The sequence below is a fragment of the Gopherus flavomarginatus genome, chromosome 16, assembly GCF_025201925.1.
Source record: "Gopherus flavomarginatus isolate rGopFla2 chromosome 16, rGopFla2.mat.asm, whole genome shotgun sequence".
In the NCBI taxonomy this organism is placed as follows: Eukaryota; Metazoa; Chordata; order Testudines; family Testudinidae; genus Gopherus; species Gopherus flavomarginatus.
This window is the reverse complement of record NC_066632.1, coordinates 7317884-7334797: the sequence shown is the minus strand read 5'-3', so window position 1 is coordinate 7334797 and position 16914 is coordinate 7317884. Positions and strand designations below refer to the sequence as shown.

Below are 16914 nucleotides of genomic sequence, written 5' to 3'. Positions count from 1 at the left end.
ATTAATCCATCTATCCCCACCCACCCATTCTATCTATCTATCTCCATACACCCGTTCTATCTATTTAGATATCTCCATTCACCTGTTCTAGCTAGCTAGCTAGCTAGCTCCATCCACCCCATCTATCTATCTATCCCCATCAACCCGATCTATCTATCTATCTATCCCCATTCACCCCTTCTATCTATCTATCTATTCCCATTCACACGTTCTATCTATCCCCATTCATCCATTCTATCTATCTATCTATCTATCCCCATTCATCCCTTCTATCTATCTATCTATCTATCTATCTATCTCTCCATGCCAGGTCCATATGGCATTTGCCAGCGAGGGTTGCAGGCATTCCACCCCTTCCCCTCCCCACGCCCCACGCTGTACACCTCAGTAGCCAAGGGGCTGTGGGGGAGGGGTTGCTCCAAGGCAGGCTGTGCTGGGGAGGGTGGGGATGGGGGGCAGTGAGATCTGGAGGTGAGGGCTAGGAGTGGGTGGAGTCCAGCAGAAGAAAGGGCAGGCCGGCAGGCATTGGACGGGCACATGCAGTGTGTGGTCTGAGGGCACACTCCGATTACCAGCGTTTCTGGCTTTTCCAAAGAGGGTTTCATTCCTGGGTACTGTGTGGCCAGGTCCTGGAACCACCGCTCAGCTGTGTCCTCTCTCTCTGCACCACTGTCCCCCGCGCCCAGCCTGCGACAACCCCCAGTCTGTCAATGACCCTGCATCTGGCACAGCTCCGCCCTCTCCCTCCCGCCTGGTGCTGTCCCCCACCAGCCTGGCACAGCCCCCATGTCTGGCACAGTTTCCCCCCAACCTGGCTCCACCCCACCCCACCCCCCAGCCTGGCACAGCCCTCATGTCTGGCACAGCTTCCCCCCAACCTGGCTCCACCTCACCCCACCCCCAGCCTGGCACAGCCCCGTGGAGAATGGCTATCTGGCTGGCAGAGGGGCTGTCTGCTTTAGGAAGGATCCATCTCTACAGCAGTGAGACATCCACAAAGGTTGGGGGTGCGAGGTCTAGTGGTTAAAGTGGCAGGAGGAGTGGCTGGGAGTCAGGATTCCTGTGTTCTATCCCTGGTTCTGGAAGGAAGTAGTCTGGAGCAGCTCACAACTGCAGGTGCCAACCTCAGGACAGAGACTGTCGCAAACCGGGCAGACCCCTCAAGCTGGTAGAGTGTTGTATAATGAGATTTCACCCAGCCAGTATCAACTGTGAACTCCCGGATCGGATGCAGACGCTCCCCGTAGCCTCTCCAGTCTATCCTGCTGCCCAGACACACAGGGCATAGTGACAAATGGTCACTCACACCCAGGAGCGGCGCCAGGGTTTCTGGCGCCCTAGGCAGAATTCGGGGGGTGGCATTTTGTGCACTCCCCACGGGGCACGCGGGAGCTTCCGGTTCCACTCCCATCGCGCCACTGAAGAAGGACCCTCTGCCGAAATGCCGTAGGCGACTGCGGCAGCCATTGAGCTGCTCAATTGACTGACGCTGTTTTCCACGGCACGTCGGCAGAAGGTCCTTCTTCGGCAGCATGACGGGAACGGAACCAGAAGCTCCTGTGCGCCCCGTGGGGAGAGCACAAAATGCCGCCCCCCGAATCCTGGCGCCCTAGGCGACCACCTAGGGTTGGCTAATGGAAGCGCCGGCCCTGCTCACACCAAAACTCCCAAGCTCGGGTTGCTTCCAGCCCTAAGAGGCCAGTCACTGACCCCAGATCATTGGTACTCTAGATCCTACACCAAAGACAGCGCCCGTAGCCAGGCCTGGACCAAACTAGCTAAAGGTTTATTAACTAGGGAGAAGAAATCCAAGTTAGTGACAGAGTAAAGCAAGCGAACATACACACACCCCTGAGTTACCAGCTAGCTCCTGAGAATTGTCGTGATCTGTCAATTCGACGCGTCTCTCAGGGCGGACCCAGGAGGCAGCCCCTGGGGATCTCTGGCTTCAGTTTGCTTTCTCTGGCCTCCCAGAGTTCAAACAGCCAAAGAGATGGAAGATTCTCCTGTGGCTTTGTTATATTTCCTTCATTCAGCTTCCAAGCAGCATTTCCCAGGTGCCAGTAACCCAACCTTTGTACTGCCATGGTCCTTGATGGCCTGACTGATCCGGCTAGTCCTGCTGGATGGGTGGGAGACCAAGGCAAACATTTTCACAGTTATAAAGCAAAGTCAGGACTCCTGGGTTCTAGCCCCGGCTCGGGGAGGGGGTGGTGCCTAGTAGTTAGAGCAGAGGGTGGCTGGGAGTCAGGATGCTAGCTTCAATTCCCACCATTGGGCCTGTGAGCCAGACTCCCAGAAGCCCTTGCAGCAGAAACAGGAGTGTTGCAGGGTGGGGTGGGTGGAGAGATCACCACCTTCCTTCTCCTGGCAATGCCACCCCCCCATCCCTGCTGCCAGGGAGCTCCAACAACCCCCCACCCTCCCGATCCCTCCCTTGTTAGCTCCTGCCACCTGCTCTCCCTGGCAAGGCTGATGCAATCGGAGAAGGGGTGGACGGGGCCGTTCCCCGGGGCCGTCGGCTGCTAGAGCAACCTGGGCTCGTGTCCCCGGGACCCAGGCAGGGCTCCCCCGGGGCGGGGCAGCTGCCGCCTCATTAGCCACGGCTGTTTGCCAGAGATGGGCAGGGAAGGGAGGGGGGCCCTCTCCAGGCTCCCACCACCTGCTCCCGGCTGGTTGGCACTGGGCAGCTCCCAAATCTGCCCTGGCTCCAGCCTTGGCTAGGGCTGCGGGAACTTCCTAGGGGTCAGGATGTGGGAGCAGGACTACTGGTTTCTGTCCCCAGCTCTGGGAGGGGAGTGGGGCCTGGAGGTTAGCTCAGGGGGGCTGGGTCCCACACTTTTGAACTCCCTTTCTCCTCTACCACCCCCCTGTCCCGCATTTGATGCATCCTCCAAGGGGCTGGGCCAGATGTTCATTCATTTCCACTCTCTCCCCACTTCTTTCCTCTCCCATTAGCCGCCCCCCGCGACCTCTGACGGGGGATGAGTTGGCCAGTTCTCAACTATGACCTGGGGGCGGGGAACAGAAACCCCCACCCCCATCCTGGTATAGGCAGGTCAGGGGTTCAGCAGGCTGGGGCAGAGGCTGCGGAGGGGGGATGAGTGGAGCAATGTCGCCCTCCCATGGCCGTTCTCTGCAATGACAAGAGCATGCTTGACTCCCAGATAGGGGGAGCGACTCCAGGGGCTCAGCTCCAGCTGCTGCTGGACTCTGCTCGGTCCTGAACACTGACCCCTTCCCCAAGGCCTCCCCCTCGCCCTGCCCAAGGCCTCCTCTTGGACCTGGGACATCAGACTGGCCAGAACACCAGGGTTCTTTCATCTTTGACACCAGATGTACCCTCAGGTTAACGTCAGGTCAGAGAACTCCCAGGAATCACTCCCACACACACAAGGGATCTGTACCCTGGGGCACAGGCACCAGGAATCACCTCCAAGCCCCCCGAGGGGTCCATGCCCCAGGGCACAGGCGCTAGGGGGAGGAGGGAGTGGGTCTTCTCCCTCCCACTGGGAGAAGAGAGGGAGTCTTTGAACCCTACTTAGCTTTACTGGGCGACTCCCCCGGCCCCTCCCCGCTCCCCTTTTGGGGGCTGCTCGCTGGGTCCTGAGCCCCAGGGGAGTCCCAAGCAGCCGTGAGCTTAGAACCCCCAAAAGGAAACATGTTGTCTGTTACCCTGCGGGACTCCCTGCCACAGGAGGCAGCGCGGCCAAGAGGAGCTGGGCAGGATGGGCCTGAAAGAGGGTTCCCTAATTCCCCTCTTCTCTCTTTATACCCCTCCTCTTGCCGTCCCACCACTCCCCCTCTCCCTCCCACCTGCACGCTTGCCTCGTTGGTTCTTACATCCATTCCTTCTTTCCCGCCCTGCTCCTCTTTCTTTCTTTTGTTCTTTCTTCCCTTCTGGCTTCCTTTCATGCTGTTCTTCTTTCTCTCTCTCTCCCTGGCTTTGTTTTCTCCCGCTCTCTCTGCGGTTCTAACTGTGGGACTGAGCCGGAGAGGCTGTTAAAGGTGAAATAGCATCAGGGAAGCAGCTCTTCCTGGATATTTATTACTCCACTCTTGGACTTTCAGCCTCGGCTCGGTGACAACAGTGAGCCGAACAATGAGGGGGCTCTCTCAGCCCCCCAGGAAACCCCCTCCACAGAGCTAATGTAGTTTGGGCAATTATCCTGCAGTGCTTGCTGGGAAAAATACCCTCGAGCCAAACCTCCCCCTCACCCACACCCGGCCTGCCACAGAGACGTGATTGTAACAGGCAGCATGGCGGTGAGAACCCACAACCCTGGAGTGTGGGGGGGGTGCATGGGGGGAGGGGGGTGTAGATGGGGCCATGCTGACATGGGCGTGCATGGAGGGAGGTGCAGGTGTGCGGGGAGTGGAGCTGTATGTAGTAAGCGTGGGGGGCGTGAATCTGCACACACAGGGATGAGTAGGTATGTGTGTGGAGGATTGTGTTTGGAACACAGGAATCACCCTCCCGATGGGCCCATCTACCCTGGTCTCCCGGCTCCAGTCACTCACACCAGCAGCTTCAGAGGCTGGTGCAGGGAGCCCCCTAGAGGGCAGTGATGAAATAACAAGCCTAGGTGGGGCCTTTTACCCCTTCGCTCAGTGCCCAGGGTTCCAGCCCTGATTTCACACTTTTTTCTCCTGCCTGGGATGCTCAGGTGACCCAGCCAGGCCCGACCTGGTCTGTTGTGGTTTTGGGCCCTGTCTCATTCTGTGGCAGTGGGTTCCACAGGCCAGTTCTTCCCCCTAGCTAAAGCAGCCCCTTCTTTCAGCCTGGTCGGGGGTGCCCGGCACCCCGTGTTCTGAGCAGGGCCCAGCAGACGGAATCGGTTTTACGCTGGGCTCAGGCTGAGATACTCAGTGGGAGGGGGTGAAAGGCGAGATAGCCTTGGGGATTGTCTGCCCTGGATTGAGACCCCACAGACACAGGCAGATGTACATCCCGCCTTGCAGACGGGGCTTGTTCAGTGCCATCTCCACATTTCACAGTCGTGGAAACTGAGACACCGGAACGGGAATGGGTTTCTGCACGCCGACTCTGTGTCAGGGCCGGGAAGAGAACCCAGGTGTCCTGACCCCCAGTTCCCTCAGCCCCACTCTAACCCCTAGGCACCACTCCCTAGACATGGGAATAGAGCCCTGCTGTCCTGACCCCCAGCCCTCCCCGCTGTAACCCCTAGACCCCACTCCCTAGACGTGGGAATAGAGCCCTGCTGTCCTGACCCCCAGCCCTCCCCGCTGTAACCCCTAGACACCACTCCCTAGACATGGGAATAGAGCCCTGCTGTCCTGACCCCCAGCCCTCCCCGCTGTAACCCCTAGACACCACTCCCTAGACGTGGGAATAGAGCCCTGCTGTCCTGACCCCCAGCCCTCCCCACTGTAACCCCTAGACATCACTCCCTAGACATGGGAATAGAGCCCTGCTGTCCTGACCCCCAGCCCTCCTCACTGTAACCCGTAGGCACCACTCCCTAGATGTGGGACTAGAACCCAGGTGTCCTGACCTCCAGCCCTCCCGGCTCTAACCCCTAGGCATCACTTCCCTGAGCTGTCCAGACTCCCAGTATGAGGCTTGAATGTGCTGCCTTTAGGGCAAGACATAAAACCAAGGCCCTGATCCCCTGCAGGTCACTGAAGGCCCCCCTGCGCCCTCCCCATGTTTCTCACAAGAGTCAGGCATGAAGCCCAGCTTCCTGGCCCCATCCCAAGGCCAGCCATTTCCTCATTGCTTCCTGACATCCCTCTCCTGCCCAGCCCTGCTCCTGTTTCAGCCAGGGTTCTGCACTGCCCTGACACGCCCCAGAGGTGGCCACATTTCGGCTCCGTTATGTAGCATCGCTCCAGGACTGTATATAATGTAATGGCCCCCGGGGCCACCTCTCTCCCCCAGGTGCAATAACCGGACGCAGTGCGTGGTGGTGGCTGGATCGGACGCCTTCCCGGACCCCTGCCCCGGAACCTACAAGTACCTGGAGGTCCAGTATGACTGTGTCCCATACAGTGAGTCCCATTCTCGTTGCTCTTTACAGCCATGTCCGGGTCCGATTTGTTCGCTTCCCTCCTCGCTGTGAAAAACTTCCCACCCAAAGCGGGGGGAGACCCCCCAGAACCGGCTCCCTGATCCCTGGCGCTGGGGGGAGGACTGGGACCGGGGCTAAAGGATTTGGGTGCCTCGCTTTGGCTCCATCCTTTGGGGGAGAACATGCCAGAGGGCTGGGGGGAAGATTCCAATGGAGGAGATGTCCCTGCCCCCCGCTGTCACTGCTGGCCCCAGTGTGGTGCTAGGGGGTGCTGTGCTGCAAGGAGAGGGTGTGAGGGGCTCGGTAGGGGGCTTGCTCTCCTCACAGTCAGTGTGAGCCCCTAGAAGTAATAGAGAAGCTGGCAAGCCCTGGGGTGTGCGGGGGTGTGCGGGGGGCGGGGGGGAGGGTATCATGCGTCTCGCCGCTGAGGCTGCTGGACACAGACAGACCCTGCGGTTCCTGCCGGCTCTCCAGCCAGCGCTGCTCACTGTCACCAGTGGAGGTCGCCTCGCGTCCCAGCCACACCTAAGGTTACACTGCAGTACCCTGCCCATCCCAAGAGGGGGCGCTGCGGAGCGAGGCTAGGATGGGGGCCTGCCCTGCCTGTTCCGGGGTGGGGGGGATTGTACCGGTCCCAGGAAGGGGCTGAGTGGGGAGAAGTGATTGGCGACCCACATGTCCCCATGTGGTGGAGGGGAGGGTGGTCTAGTGGTTAGAGCGGTGGGGGAGGGTGGAAGTCAGGACTTAGGTGGGAAGGATCCTGGAGCTATGTTTGAGGAGGGAGCATCCTTCTGGGGCAGGTTTCTGGCAATGGGGTCCCTGGGTTCGGCTGGGTTTGGGGAGCACCTGCCCTAGGCCAGAGCAGGGAGAGGAGCAGAAGGGAGATCTGGAGTTGGGGAGGGAAGAGAGACTCTGTGTGTGTGTCTGTGTGTGTGTACATGTGTTTGCTCCGCATGTGTATGCATGTGCTTCCTATGTGCTGTGCGTGTGGATGTGGGCACGTGCGCGTGTGCTCTGCATGTGTGCACACCCCTCTGCCCTCACTCAGCTCCCCTTCCCAACACACACCCAGCAGCAATCGGAGCCGCAGGTGTGTTAAAAACAGGCCAGGCTGACAGTCCCCTGCTCCTCTTGGGCCTGGGAAATTCCCTCCTGAGGAGCAGGTCCTCCTGTGTGGAAACAGGAAGTGGGATTCAGGGAACAAACAGGAAGTCCGGGTTGGAAAAAACAGGAAGTCCCACCTTGGCAGGCTGAGCTGGCTCTGTGACAGCTCCTTGGCCTCCAAGGGAACCAGGTCTAGGGTTACCAATTTTGGTTGGACATATTCCTGGAGGTTTCATCACATGACATAATCTTTAATTACAGATTAATCTTTAATTCCTGGAGACTTCAGGACAATCCTGGAGGGTTGCCAGCCCTAGCCAGGTCCCAGCATAGAAAGCAACAGGAGGCGCTCTGCCCCCCAAATCCTGCCTCTGTAGGTTGCTCAGTGCCTGCCCCCACTGGGTTCCCCCAAACCAGAGGAAACCCAAAGGGATCCTGGGAGAGTGATCCCAGTTCTGGGGTGCATGGTGGGATCTTTGCTCCAGCTCATCCATGCCTACTGGGAGTCAAAAGAGAAGGAACAGCAGGCTGGGGGGGTAGGGTTTGAAGCCAGCGCTGCTGTCTAAGGGAGCCGGTTTTGGGGCGCCTCTCTCCCTCTGGGTCTGTAGCAAACACCCCCTGTCCCCTCCCTGCCGCTTTGTGTAGCGCGAGCCAGGGCATGTCATTTCAGGGGTGGGGGGCGTTGCTTCCCGTTGTTTGATGCACTGTCTTTTTCGGGGGGGGCTGGGGGGGAGGGGAGCCCTGGTAACACCCCCTTTGGTTTCTCCTCGCAGACAGAGCCGGAGCCGAGAGGGCGTCAGAGTCCAGCGCATCCTCTTAACCGTTTTAACTCCGATTCCTGTTCCTTTTCCTTTCAGCTCCGCGGGGGACGTGCCCATCTCAGGATATAACTTCCCTCATCTCAGGATATAACTGACTCTGCCCCCCCAATAGCACAGGGGCACCCCGCTGACACTGGGCTGGGATCTCAGACTGGCTGGGCTGCGAGCGGGATGGCGCTGCAGAGAGGGCTAGGCGGGAAGAGTGGGGGGGCCAGCACAAGGGGGGACGGATGGTAGGGGGAGTGATGGAGCGTGGAGAGGAGAGAGCTGCAGAGATGGAGGGCTGGAAATCGGAGCCTGCTGAGCTCTGCTGATTTCCCCCAGCTAAGGGCCTGGCCCTGAGGTCCCAGCTGAATGAGTTTTCACGTGCACACACACACATACACAATTGCACACAGATGCAGGTGTATACATCGCACATGTGTGTACACTGCACACACACATGCACACAGATGCATACACCTGTACATTGCACACGTCTGTATCCCACACACACACGTGCACACAGATGCATATGTATGTGCATTGCACATGTCTGTAGCATGCCTGTAGCATGCACACATATGCATACACCTGCATAATGCACACATCTGTACACAGCACACACATATGCCTGCACATTGCACATGTCTGTATCCTGCACACACACATGCACACAGATACACGTGTGTACATTGCACATGTCTATACACAGCACACACACATGAACACAGCTGCATCTGCCTGTACACTGCACATATCTGTAGCATGCACACATATGCGCACACCTGCACATTGCACATGATTGTATCCTGCATACACACATGCACACATATGCACACCCCTGTACATTGCACACGTCTGTATCCTACACACTTGCAAGCGCACAGATGCACATGCCTGTACATTGCACATATCTGTACACAGCACACATGCATGCACCCAGAGGCACACCCATGCATGTTGCAATGCCAGCACTCACACCCGGTATCCGAGAGGCAGAGCATTCCTGTCCCTGCCTCCTCACCATGTGGCTGCCCCTGTCAGCTGGGCCAGATCCAAGACGTTGTGATTCGGCGTAGGGTTTATCCCTTGCCCGTTTACACCAGCTGGGCCCCTCTGCCACTCCCCGATTTCCATTCCCATCTGCCGCTCCTTCCTTGGGAGAAATGGAAATTGACATGTCTCCCCGCCCACACTCCCACCCGCTCATGCAACACATTTCAAGGCGACATACGCACTGCCCAAATGCTTGCCGGGTGGCATCGCTGCAGCGGATTGGCCACCCCTCTCCACACATCTCAAGGCGCGGCTGTTCTCCTGGCACTGGCTCGGTGCCCACCATCTGCTCTCCCCCGTGCTGCCACTCACCCAACAGCCAACGTCAGCAAGGGACAGGCGAGGTTCGGGGCGTGGGACTAGCGACGAGAGAGAGAGCGGGGGTGGAGCTCAGCAACACTGGCATGACGGTGCTGAAACCAGATCTGGCTCTCAGTTACGCTGGGGTGTAAACCCACAGTGGCTCCCTGGAAGTCCAATTCTGCTCCCACCGTGACCAGCGTGGAAAGCAAGAGTTAGCGCCACCAAAATCGGAGCATACATCCAGAGTAACTCGAATGAGGCAAAATCCTGCTCTTGGTTACACCAAGGTGTAGATCTGGAGTCATTGCCCGGAAGCTGGACTCTGATCCCAGTTACACCAGAGTATAAAGCAAGAGTTAACTCCATCCAAACCGGATTCAAACCAGAGTAACTCAGATGAAGCAAAATCCTGCTCTCATTTACACCAAGCTGTAAATCTGGAGTCACTGCCTGGAAGCTGGACTCTGATCCCAGTTACACCAGGGTGTAAAGCAAGATTTAACTCCAGCCAAACCAGATTCAAACCAGATTCAAACCGGAGTAACTCAGATGAAGCAAAATCCTGCTGTCATGGACACCAAGGTGTAAATCTGACTTCACTCTCTGAAAAGGAGATGCCCAAGTGGGGTAAATTGATGTAGCTCCATTGACTTTAATGGCTCTACGCCCATTTACACCAGCTGGGTGTCTGCACCTCTGATTTCATTGACTCGGGTGTGTAAATCCAGAGCTAGCTCACCGTGGGTCTGGCATCACAGGCCAGGGAGCGGCTTTCTCAGCTCCAGAGCCCCCTGGCTAGGATCAGAGACACCTTCTGGCCTAGTGCTGAGGCAGCAGCCAGTGGGGAATCACTGGGAAGTGGGCGCGTCGCCCCCAGGTTTTCCCGCAGGGAAAGGAGGATGACCAAGGCAGTGGGGCAGACCGAGGGATCTGGGGCAGAAGGGGCCAGATCCAGAGCTGGCGTAAAGCGATGCCACTCCATTGGCGTCACCTGTCTGCTCCATCCCTGCTCAGGAGGGTCCAGCCAGCCGAGACCGGGGACCAGTCCATCCTGGAGTCCCCAGCATGGAGCTGAGACCCAGCTGTCAGAGGGGCCCCGGCGTCTGCTGTTCCCCATTGCGAGGGGGAGCCTCCCGGGTCAGATGCGGGGCTGGCAACCTCCGATATGGGACAGGCAAGTCCTGAGCGGGAACCCCAAGGTAGCCCAACAGGGCAGGCTCATGGCTGGGATGTAAGATTCACAGACAGGCCTTGAACCGGCATCAGACCCACCCATCCACTCCCCCACTGGAGGAAGGGGCAGCGGAGCCGCTCCTCCACCCTGAGTAGCCCAGGGCTCAGGGATGCGCCAGACCCAGGTCAAGCTGCTGCTGTGAATCAGGCCGAGCAGGGCCTTGAACCCGGGTCTTCATCTGCCAAGCGACGGCTCAGCCATGGGGCTCTTGGCCCTTCTGGGAGCTCGCCCGAGTAACTGTCCCGACTAGGTTTTCATCACAACCGAGCCGGGCCCGTGACATGGGCTCATTTTGACCTCCTTGCATTTTTTAAATGGCGGGGGAGAGATTTGGGAAAAGCTTTCAGCCAGCCCGGCTGCATGTGCAGGGTTTGGGCCTCTGCCTGGCCCTGGGCATAAAACCGCGGGAGTGGGCATCGGCCCCAGGCTGGGTGCGGGGGAGTGGAGAAGGAGACAGCACAGGCCAGTGATCTAGGAGTCAGGACTCCTGGGTTCTGTTCTCAGCTCTGAAAGGGGAAGGAGCCAGGGCTAGATCCCAGGAGGCCAGGCCCAAAGCTGGGCACCACCACAGCATTGTGAGAAGCAGCTGTGATTTCACACAGCTGCATGCCCAGCACGTGCCCCCAACTCCCACTGCTTAACCACAAGGTGGAGCATGATGGGACTTGTGCTAACATGAAGCAAAGCATGATGGGAGTCGTGCTAACATGAAGCGAAGCATGATAGGAGTCAAGCCAACCCTGCCAGGCCTCACCACGTCAAAAACATGCTTCCATCCCGGAGCGCGTCTGGCGCCTTCTAACCCACAATGCTTTGCACTGGGCCGGGATAATCAGCAGCCAGCTCCCTACCATGCAGCTCCTCTTCTCTCTCTGTGCTCCATGCTGCCCCCTGCTGTCTGTCTGTCCCTTCCTGCTCTCCCAAGGGGTGCCCCAGTGCTGTTGATCTTTGGGGGTCGGGGCAGGGCAGGGGTGCAGAAAGCGGGGAGATGGGGGAGGGGGACAGAGGGTGTGTGTCGAACTCCTCGCTTTCTTCCTTTGCAGCTGCCTCCGTTCTAACCAAACAGCCTATTTTCCTTCTTCAGGTGCCAATTTTCCTTGCGTTAATTGAATGCCTCTAATTTTGGTTGGGTCTTTTTGTTTGTTTTTTTCTTATCTATTTAATTTATTTTGGAGGGGGCAGGATTATAAAACTATAATTGTTATAATTGTGCAAATAGAAAAAAACCCCACCCCTTTTTCTCAGCCCCTCCCCCCCCCCACCCCGGCCGCCTCTCTCTTTTATTTCCTGTCACATTGTTTCTTTCCCTTCCTTTCCCCGGGAACTTGAGGGGGGCGCCTCTGTTTTTTCCACGAGGGATTTGTTAGTCTTTGACAGCAGCTGTGTATATTTCAGGCCAGGCCCAGGCTGCCTTTACTCAGTTGGGTGAGCAGTTATTCACTAGTTTATTATTATAGCAATGCCTGGAGGTCTCAGCCAAGATCCAGCGCCCCCTCCCCCATCCCCCCTTCTGCCGGGTGCTGCACAGACAGAGAACGAGGTTGCCCCCCTGCCCCAAAGAGCTTTCTGAAGCAGCCAAGAAAAGGGGCACAGGCCCATTCTGATTCCTTTGCTCTGTGTCCTCCCCCCCTCACATACACACACACCTCACCCGGTTTACAGCATCACCAGCCCTAAACGGTCAAAAACCCAGACCCCCAAAGGCGAGATCAACTTAGAAATCATTCAATTTTAAAACCAGAGGGAATCCTGGCTCTGCCTAGCTGCCATCAGCTTCGGGAGCCTCCTCGCTTCCGGGGCTTGTTTCTCTGCAGCCACAAGGGCTACATGTCGAGGGGCAGATTCTCCGCTGGGGCTGGGGCACTCTGAGCTGTCAGGCTGGCAAACGTGACAGGGGCTGCCCCAGGGCTTTTCAGAGCTACACCCCTAGAGCTAGAGAGCTCACCGGCCTGGCCACAACAGGCTCAGCCCTTAGCAGAGCGGCACGGGGGAACCCGTCGCCCTCAGCCAGCACCTGTGTGGACCAGCCGACAATCTCTCCCCAAGTTTTCCATATTTTTTATCTACCCATCATCACAGGAGCCGGGTTAGGGTTAAGCCCCAGGTCTCATGCGGCTCCGTTGGCAGCAAGGCAGTTCGTGCCCGCCCGCTTCCAACCCCACAACAACCCCAGGGAGGGGCACCACTTTGCCTCCCGCCCTGGCACAAACACGTGTGGCTGGAGATTTCTACCCGGCTGCTACAGCCTGTGTCACTAAGGCCCCTGCTGAGCGGATCGGCAGATGTTAATTTCCGGCTGGAGCTGTTTTTTCTCCTTCCCAAGCACTATTTTTAACTCACTTCCTCCTGTATTTAATATCCCTCCCCCCGGCCCCAATCCCCTTTCCACAAGTTTGCTAGCTTGGCATGAGTGCTGCAGCAGGATGCCGAGGAGGCCAGGCCCAGGCCAGCCCTCGGGGCTCCCATCGAGCAAGGCAGGGGTCCACCTCGCTCCGCACCTCCTTAGCTCCGTGCCCTTCCGGAGCCATCCCCAGGCAGGAGTTCAGCCGGGCTGGCTGTCAGCGTCGCCCCACAGAATTTGCCGCCAACGGCCGCGTTTCCCTGCACTGGGGAGAACGGCCAACCCCAGAGCCAACCGGTGAGGGGCAACGAGGGGGTGAGAGTCAGACTTTTGCACTGCTAGATTGTTAGTCTGTCCATCCCCACACACACTCCTCTGTCTGTCCAGCCAGCCCCTTCAGCCAGCCAGCCAGACCCATACACACCCCTCTGTCTGTCCATCCAGCCCCATGCACACCCCTCTGTCTGTCCATCCAGCCCCATACACACCCCTCTGTCTGTCCATTCAGCCCCATACACACCCCTTTGTCCATCCAGCCCCATGCACACCCCTCTGTCTGTCCATCCAGCCCCATGTATACCCCTCTGTCTGCCCATCCAGCCCTATGCACACCGTTCTGTCTGTCCATCCAGCCCCAGGCCCACCCCTCTGTCTATCCATCCAGCCCCATATACATCCCTCTGTCTGTCCATCCAGCCCCATGCATACCCCTGTCTGTCCATCCAGCCCCATGCACACCCCTCTGTCTGCCCATCCAGCCCTATGCACACTGCTCTGTCTGTCCATCCAGCCCTATACACACCCCTCTGTCTGTCCATCCAGCCCCTTCAGCCAGCCAGCCAGACCCATACACACCCCTCTGTCTGTCCATCCAGCCCCATGCACACCCCTCTGTCTGTCCATCCAGCCCCATACACACCCCTCTGTCTGTCCATTCAGCCCCATACACACCCCTTTGTCCATCCAGCCCCATGCACACCCCTCTGTCTGTCCATCCAGCTCCATGCACACCCCTCTGTCTGCCCATCCAGCCCTATGCACACCGCTCTGTCTGACCATCCAGACTCTTACACACCCCTCTTTCAGCCAGCCCTATGCACACCCCTCTGTCTGTCCATCCAGCCCCATGCACACCCCTCTGTCTGTCCATCCAGCTCCATACACACCCCTCTGTCCAGCCAGCCCCATGCATACTCCTCTGTCTGTCCAGCCAGCCCCATGCATACTCCTCTGTCTGTCCATCCAGACCCATATACACCCCTCTGTCTGTCCAGCCAGCCCCACTCACACACCTCTGTCAGCCAGCCCCATGTATACCCCTCTGTCTGCCCATCCAGCCCTATGCACACCGTTCTGTCTGTCCATCCAGCCCCAGGCCCACCCCTCTGTCTATCCATCCAGCCCCATATACATCCCTCTGTCTGTCCATCCAGCCCCATGCATACCCCTGTCTGTCCATCCAGCCCCATGCACACCCCTCTGTCTGCCCATCCAGCCCTATGCACACTGCTCTGTCTGTCCATCCAGCCCTATACACACCCCTCTGTCTGTCCATCCAGCCCCTTCAGCCAGCCAGCCAGACCCATACACACCCCTCTGTCTGTCCGTCCAGCCCCATGCACACCCCTCTGTTTGTCCAGCCAGCCCCATACACACCCCTCTGTCTGTCCAGACAGCCCCATATACACCCCTCTGTCTGTCCAGCCAGCCCCATGCACATCCTTCTGTCTGTCCAGGCAGCCCTATGCACACCCCTTTGTCCAGCCAACCGTATACACACTCCTCTGTCTGTCCTTCCAGCCCCATGCACACCCGTCTGTCCATCCAGCCCCATGCACACTCCTCTGTCTGTCCTTCCAGCCCCATACACACCCCTCTGTCTGTCCATCCAGCCCCTCCAGCCAGCCCAGCCAGCCCCATACACTTTCCTCTATCTGTCCATCCAGCCCCATGCACACCCCTGTCTGTCCATCCAGCCCCATGCACACTCCTCTGTCTGTCCTTCCAGCCCCATACACACCCCTCTGTCTGTCCAGCCAGCCCCTCCAGCCAGCCAGCCAGCCCCATACACTTTTCTCTGTCTGTCCATCCAGCCCCATGCACACCACTCCAACCAGCCCCATACACACCCCTCTGTCTGTCCATCCAGCCCCATGAACACCCCTCTTGTCTGTCCATCCAGCCCTATGCACACCCCTCTGTCTGTCCATCCAGCCCCTCCAGCCAGCCAGCCCCATAAACATCCCTTCATCTGTCCATCCAGCCCCATGCACACCGCTCCATCCAACCAACCCCATACACACCGCTCTTTCTGTCCATCCAGCCCCATGAACACCCCTGTTTGTCCATCCAGCCCCATGCACACCGCTCCAGCCAGCCCCATATACACCCCTCTGTCTGACCATCCATCCCCTCGATCCAGTCAGCCAGCCAGTCCCATACACACCCCTCTGTCTGTCCATCCAGCCTCTCGATCCAGCCAGCCAGCCCCATACACACCCTCTGTCCATCCAGCTCCTCGATCCAGCCAGCCAGCCCCATAGACACCCTCTGTCTGTCCATACAGCCTCATGCACACCACTCTATCCATCCATCCATCCATCCATCCCTCATACACACCTCCCCATCCATCCATCCGGCCCCATGCACACCCCTCTATCCACTCAGCCCCATACACACCCCTCTGTCCATCCAGCCCCATGCACACCCTTCCCTCCAGCCAGCCAGCCAGCGAGCCCCATGCACATCCCTCTATCCACCCAGCCCCATACATACCCCTCGGTCTGTCCATCCAGCCCCATGCACACCCCTCTATCCACCCAGCCCCAAACACACCCCTCTGTCCATCCAGCCCCATGCACACCCCTCCCTCCAGCCAGCCAGCCAGCGAGCCCCGTGCACATCCCTCTATCCACCCAGCCCCATACATACCCCTCGGTCTGTCCATCCAGCCCCATACACACTCCTCTGTCCACCCATCCATCTGCATACACATCCCTTTATCCATCCATCCCCTCTATCCATTCATCTATCCCCAGGTGCACCTACCCATTCATCCCATACACACCCCTCTATCCAGCCAGCCCCATAAACTCCCTCTGTAGCCTCAAACACCCCTTCTCTGCATCTACTCAGCCCCATACACAGTGCTCTGTCTATCCTCACACATGGCTGGTATCCATCTGTCTATCCCCTTTCACCCCCTCTATCTACCCAGCCCCATACAGCCCGCTGTCCATCTGTCAGGCAGCAGTAACTTCTGGTGGGGTACAGTTCCCAAGGAGTCAGAAGCATAAGCCCAGCCCAGGCCCAACTCCTCAGACACCCCCCCTTGCTCCTCCCCCTCTGTCCTTCGGGTCACGTCTCACACCCAGGCCTGAATACACGTGTAGCTAAGGAGCCTCTGGCAGGTTGGGGTGTGAACCCCGGTGTCCATCCTGGCCAAACGCCAACCTGGAGAATTCCCTCCTCTCTGCCTGAACTGTGCTGAAAGCTAGCATCAGACAAAGAGAGATCAAAAGTGGTGCCCCCTAGAGGGGAAAGTCCCATATCCCATTCCCTGCCCCCAAGCCAGCCAGTCCCCTGCCCTGGGGGTCATATCAGAGCCAGCGCCCCCTAGAGGGGAAAGGCCCCATGTCCCATTCCCTGCCCCCCTGAGCCAGCCAGTCCCCTGCCCTAGGGTCACATCAGAGGCTATGTCTACACTACAGCATAAAATCGAAATAACTAAAACCGGTTTTATAAAACCGATATTATAAAATCGATTTTATGCGTCCACACTAGGGCACATTAATTCGGTGGTTTGCGTCCATGGTCCGAGGCTAGCGTCGATTTCTGGAGCGGTGCACTGTGGGTAGCTACTGTAAAATGATGAGGCCAATAACTTCGATTTCCGTCCACACTAACCCTAAATCGATATAGTGATATCGATTTTAGCGTTATTCCTCTCATTGGAGAGGAGTACAGAAATCGATTTTAAGAGCCCTTAAAATCGATTTAAAGTGTGTTGTAGTGTGGATGGGTACAGCGTTAAATCGATTT

At 58.0% G+C, this 16914-nt stretch overlaps 2 protein-coding genes and 1 long non-coding RNA gene across 8 annotated transcripts in view; 2 read left to right on the top strand and 1 right to left on the bottom strand.

Moving 5' to 3' along the window:
* Positions 1-16914, top strand: part of ADGRL1 (adhesion G protein-coupled receptor L1) — a 98083-nt gene that overhangs the window by 50669 nt on the left and 30500 nt on the right. For 3 of the 4 annotated variants that reach the window (XM_050925168.1, XM_050925171.1, XM_050925172.1), the window contains exon 4: positions 5903-6027. In XM_050925168.1, coding sequence (XP_050781125.1) covers positions 5903-6027 — 125 coding nt within the window. The remainder of the gene's footprint in view (positions 1-5902; positions 6028-16914) is intronic. The other variant, XM_050925169.1, reaches the window with a different exon arrangement.
* Positions 13414-15037, top strand: LOC127035395 (uncharacterized). Its single transcript, XM_050925225.1, has 4 exons — positions 13414-14067; positions 14191-14256; positions 14319-14687; positions 15007-15037. Exons 1-4 carry the CDS (start codon positions 13414-13416, stop codon positions 15028-15030), a joined length of 1113 nt encoding a protein of 370 aa, XP_050781182.1. The 3' UTR covers positions 15031-15037.
* On the bottom strand, positions 14010-16559 carry LOC127035401 (uncharacterized). Of its 3 annotated transcripts, XR_007769786.1 has the most exons (5): positions 15209-16559; positions 14832-14863; positions 14686-14747; positions 14191-14533; positions 14010-14066 (listed from the first exon to the last, which is right to left on the bottom strand). It is a non-coding gene; the product is annotated as an uncharacterized LOC127035401 (long non-coding RNA). The 3 variants fall into 3 exon arrangements; XR_007769787.1 differs by lacking the exon at positions 14686-14747 and having other exon boundaries at positions 14191-14531; XR_007769785.1 differs by lacking the exon at positions 15209-16559 and having other exon boundaries at positions 14191-14747; positions 14832-14917.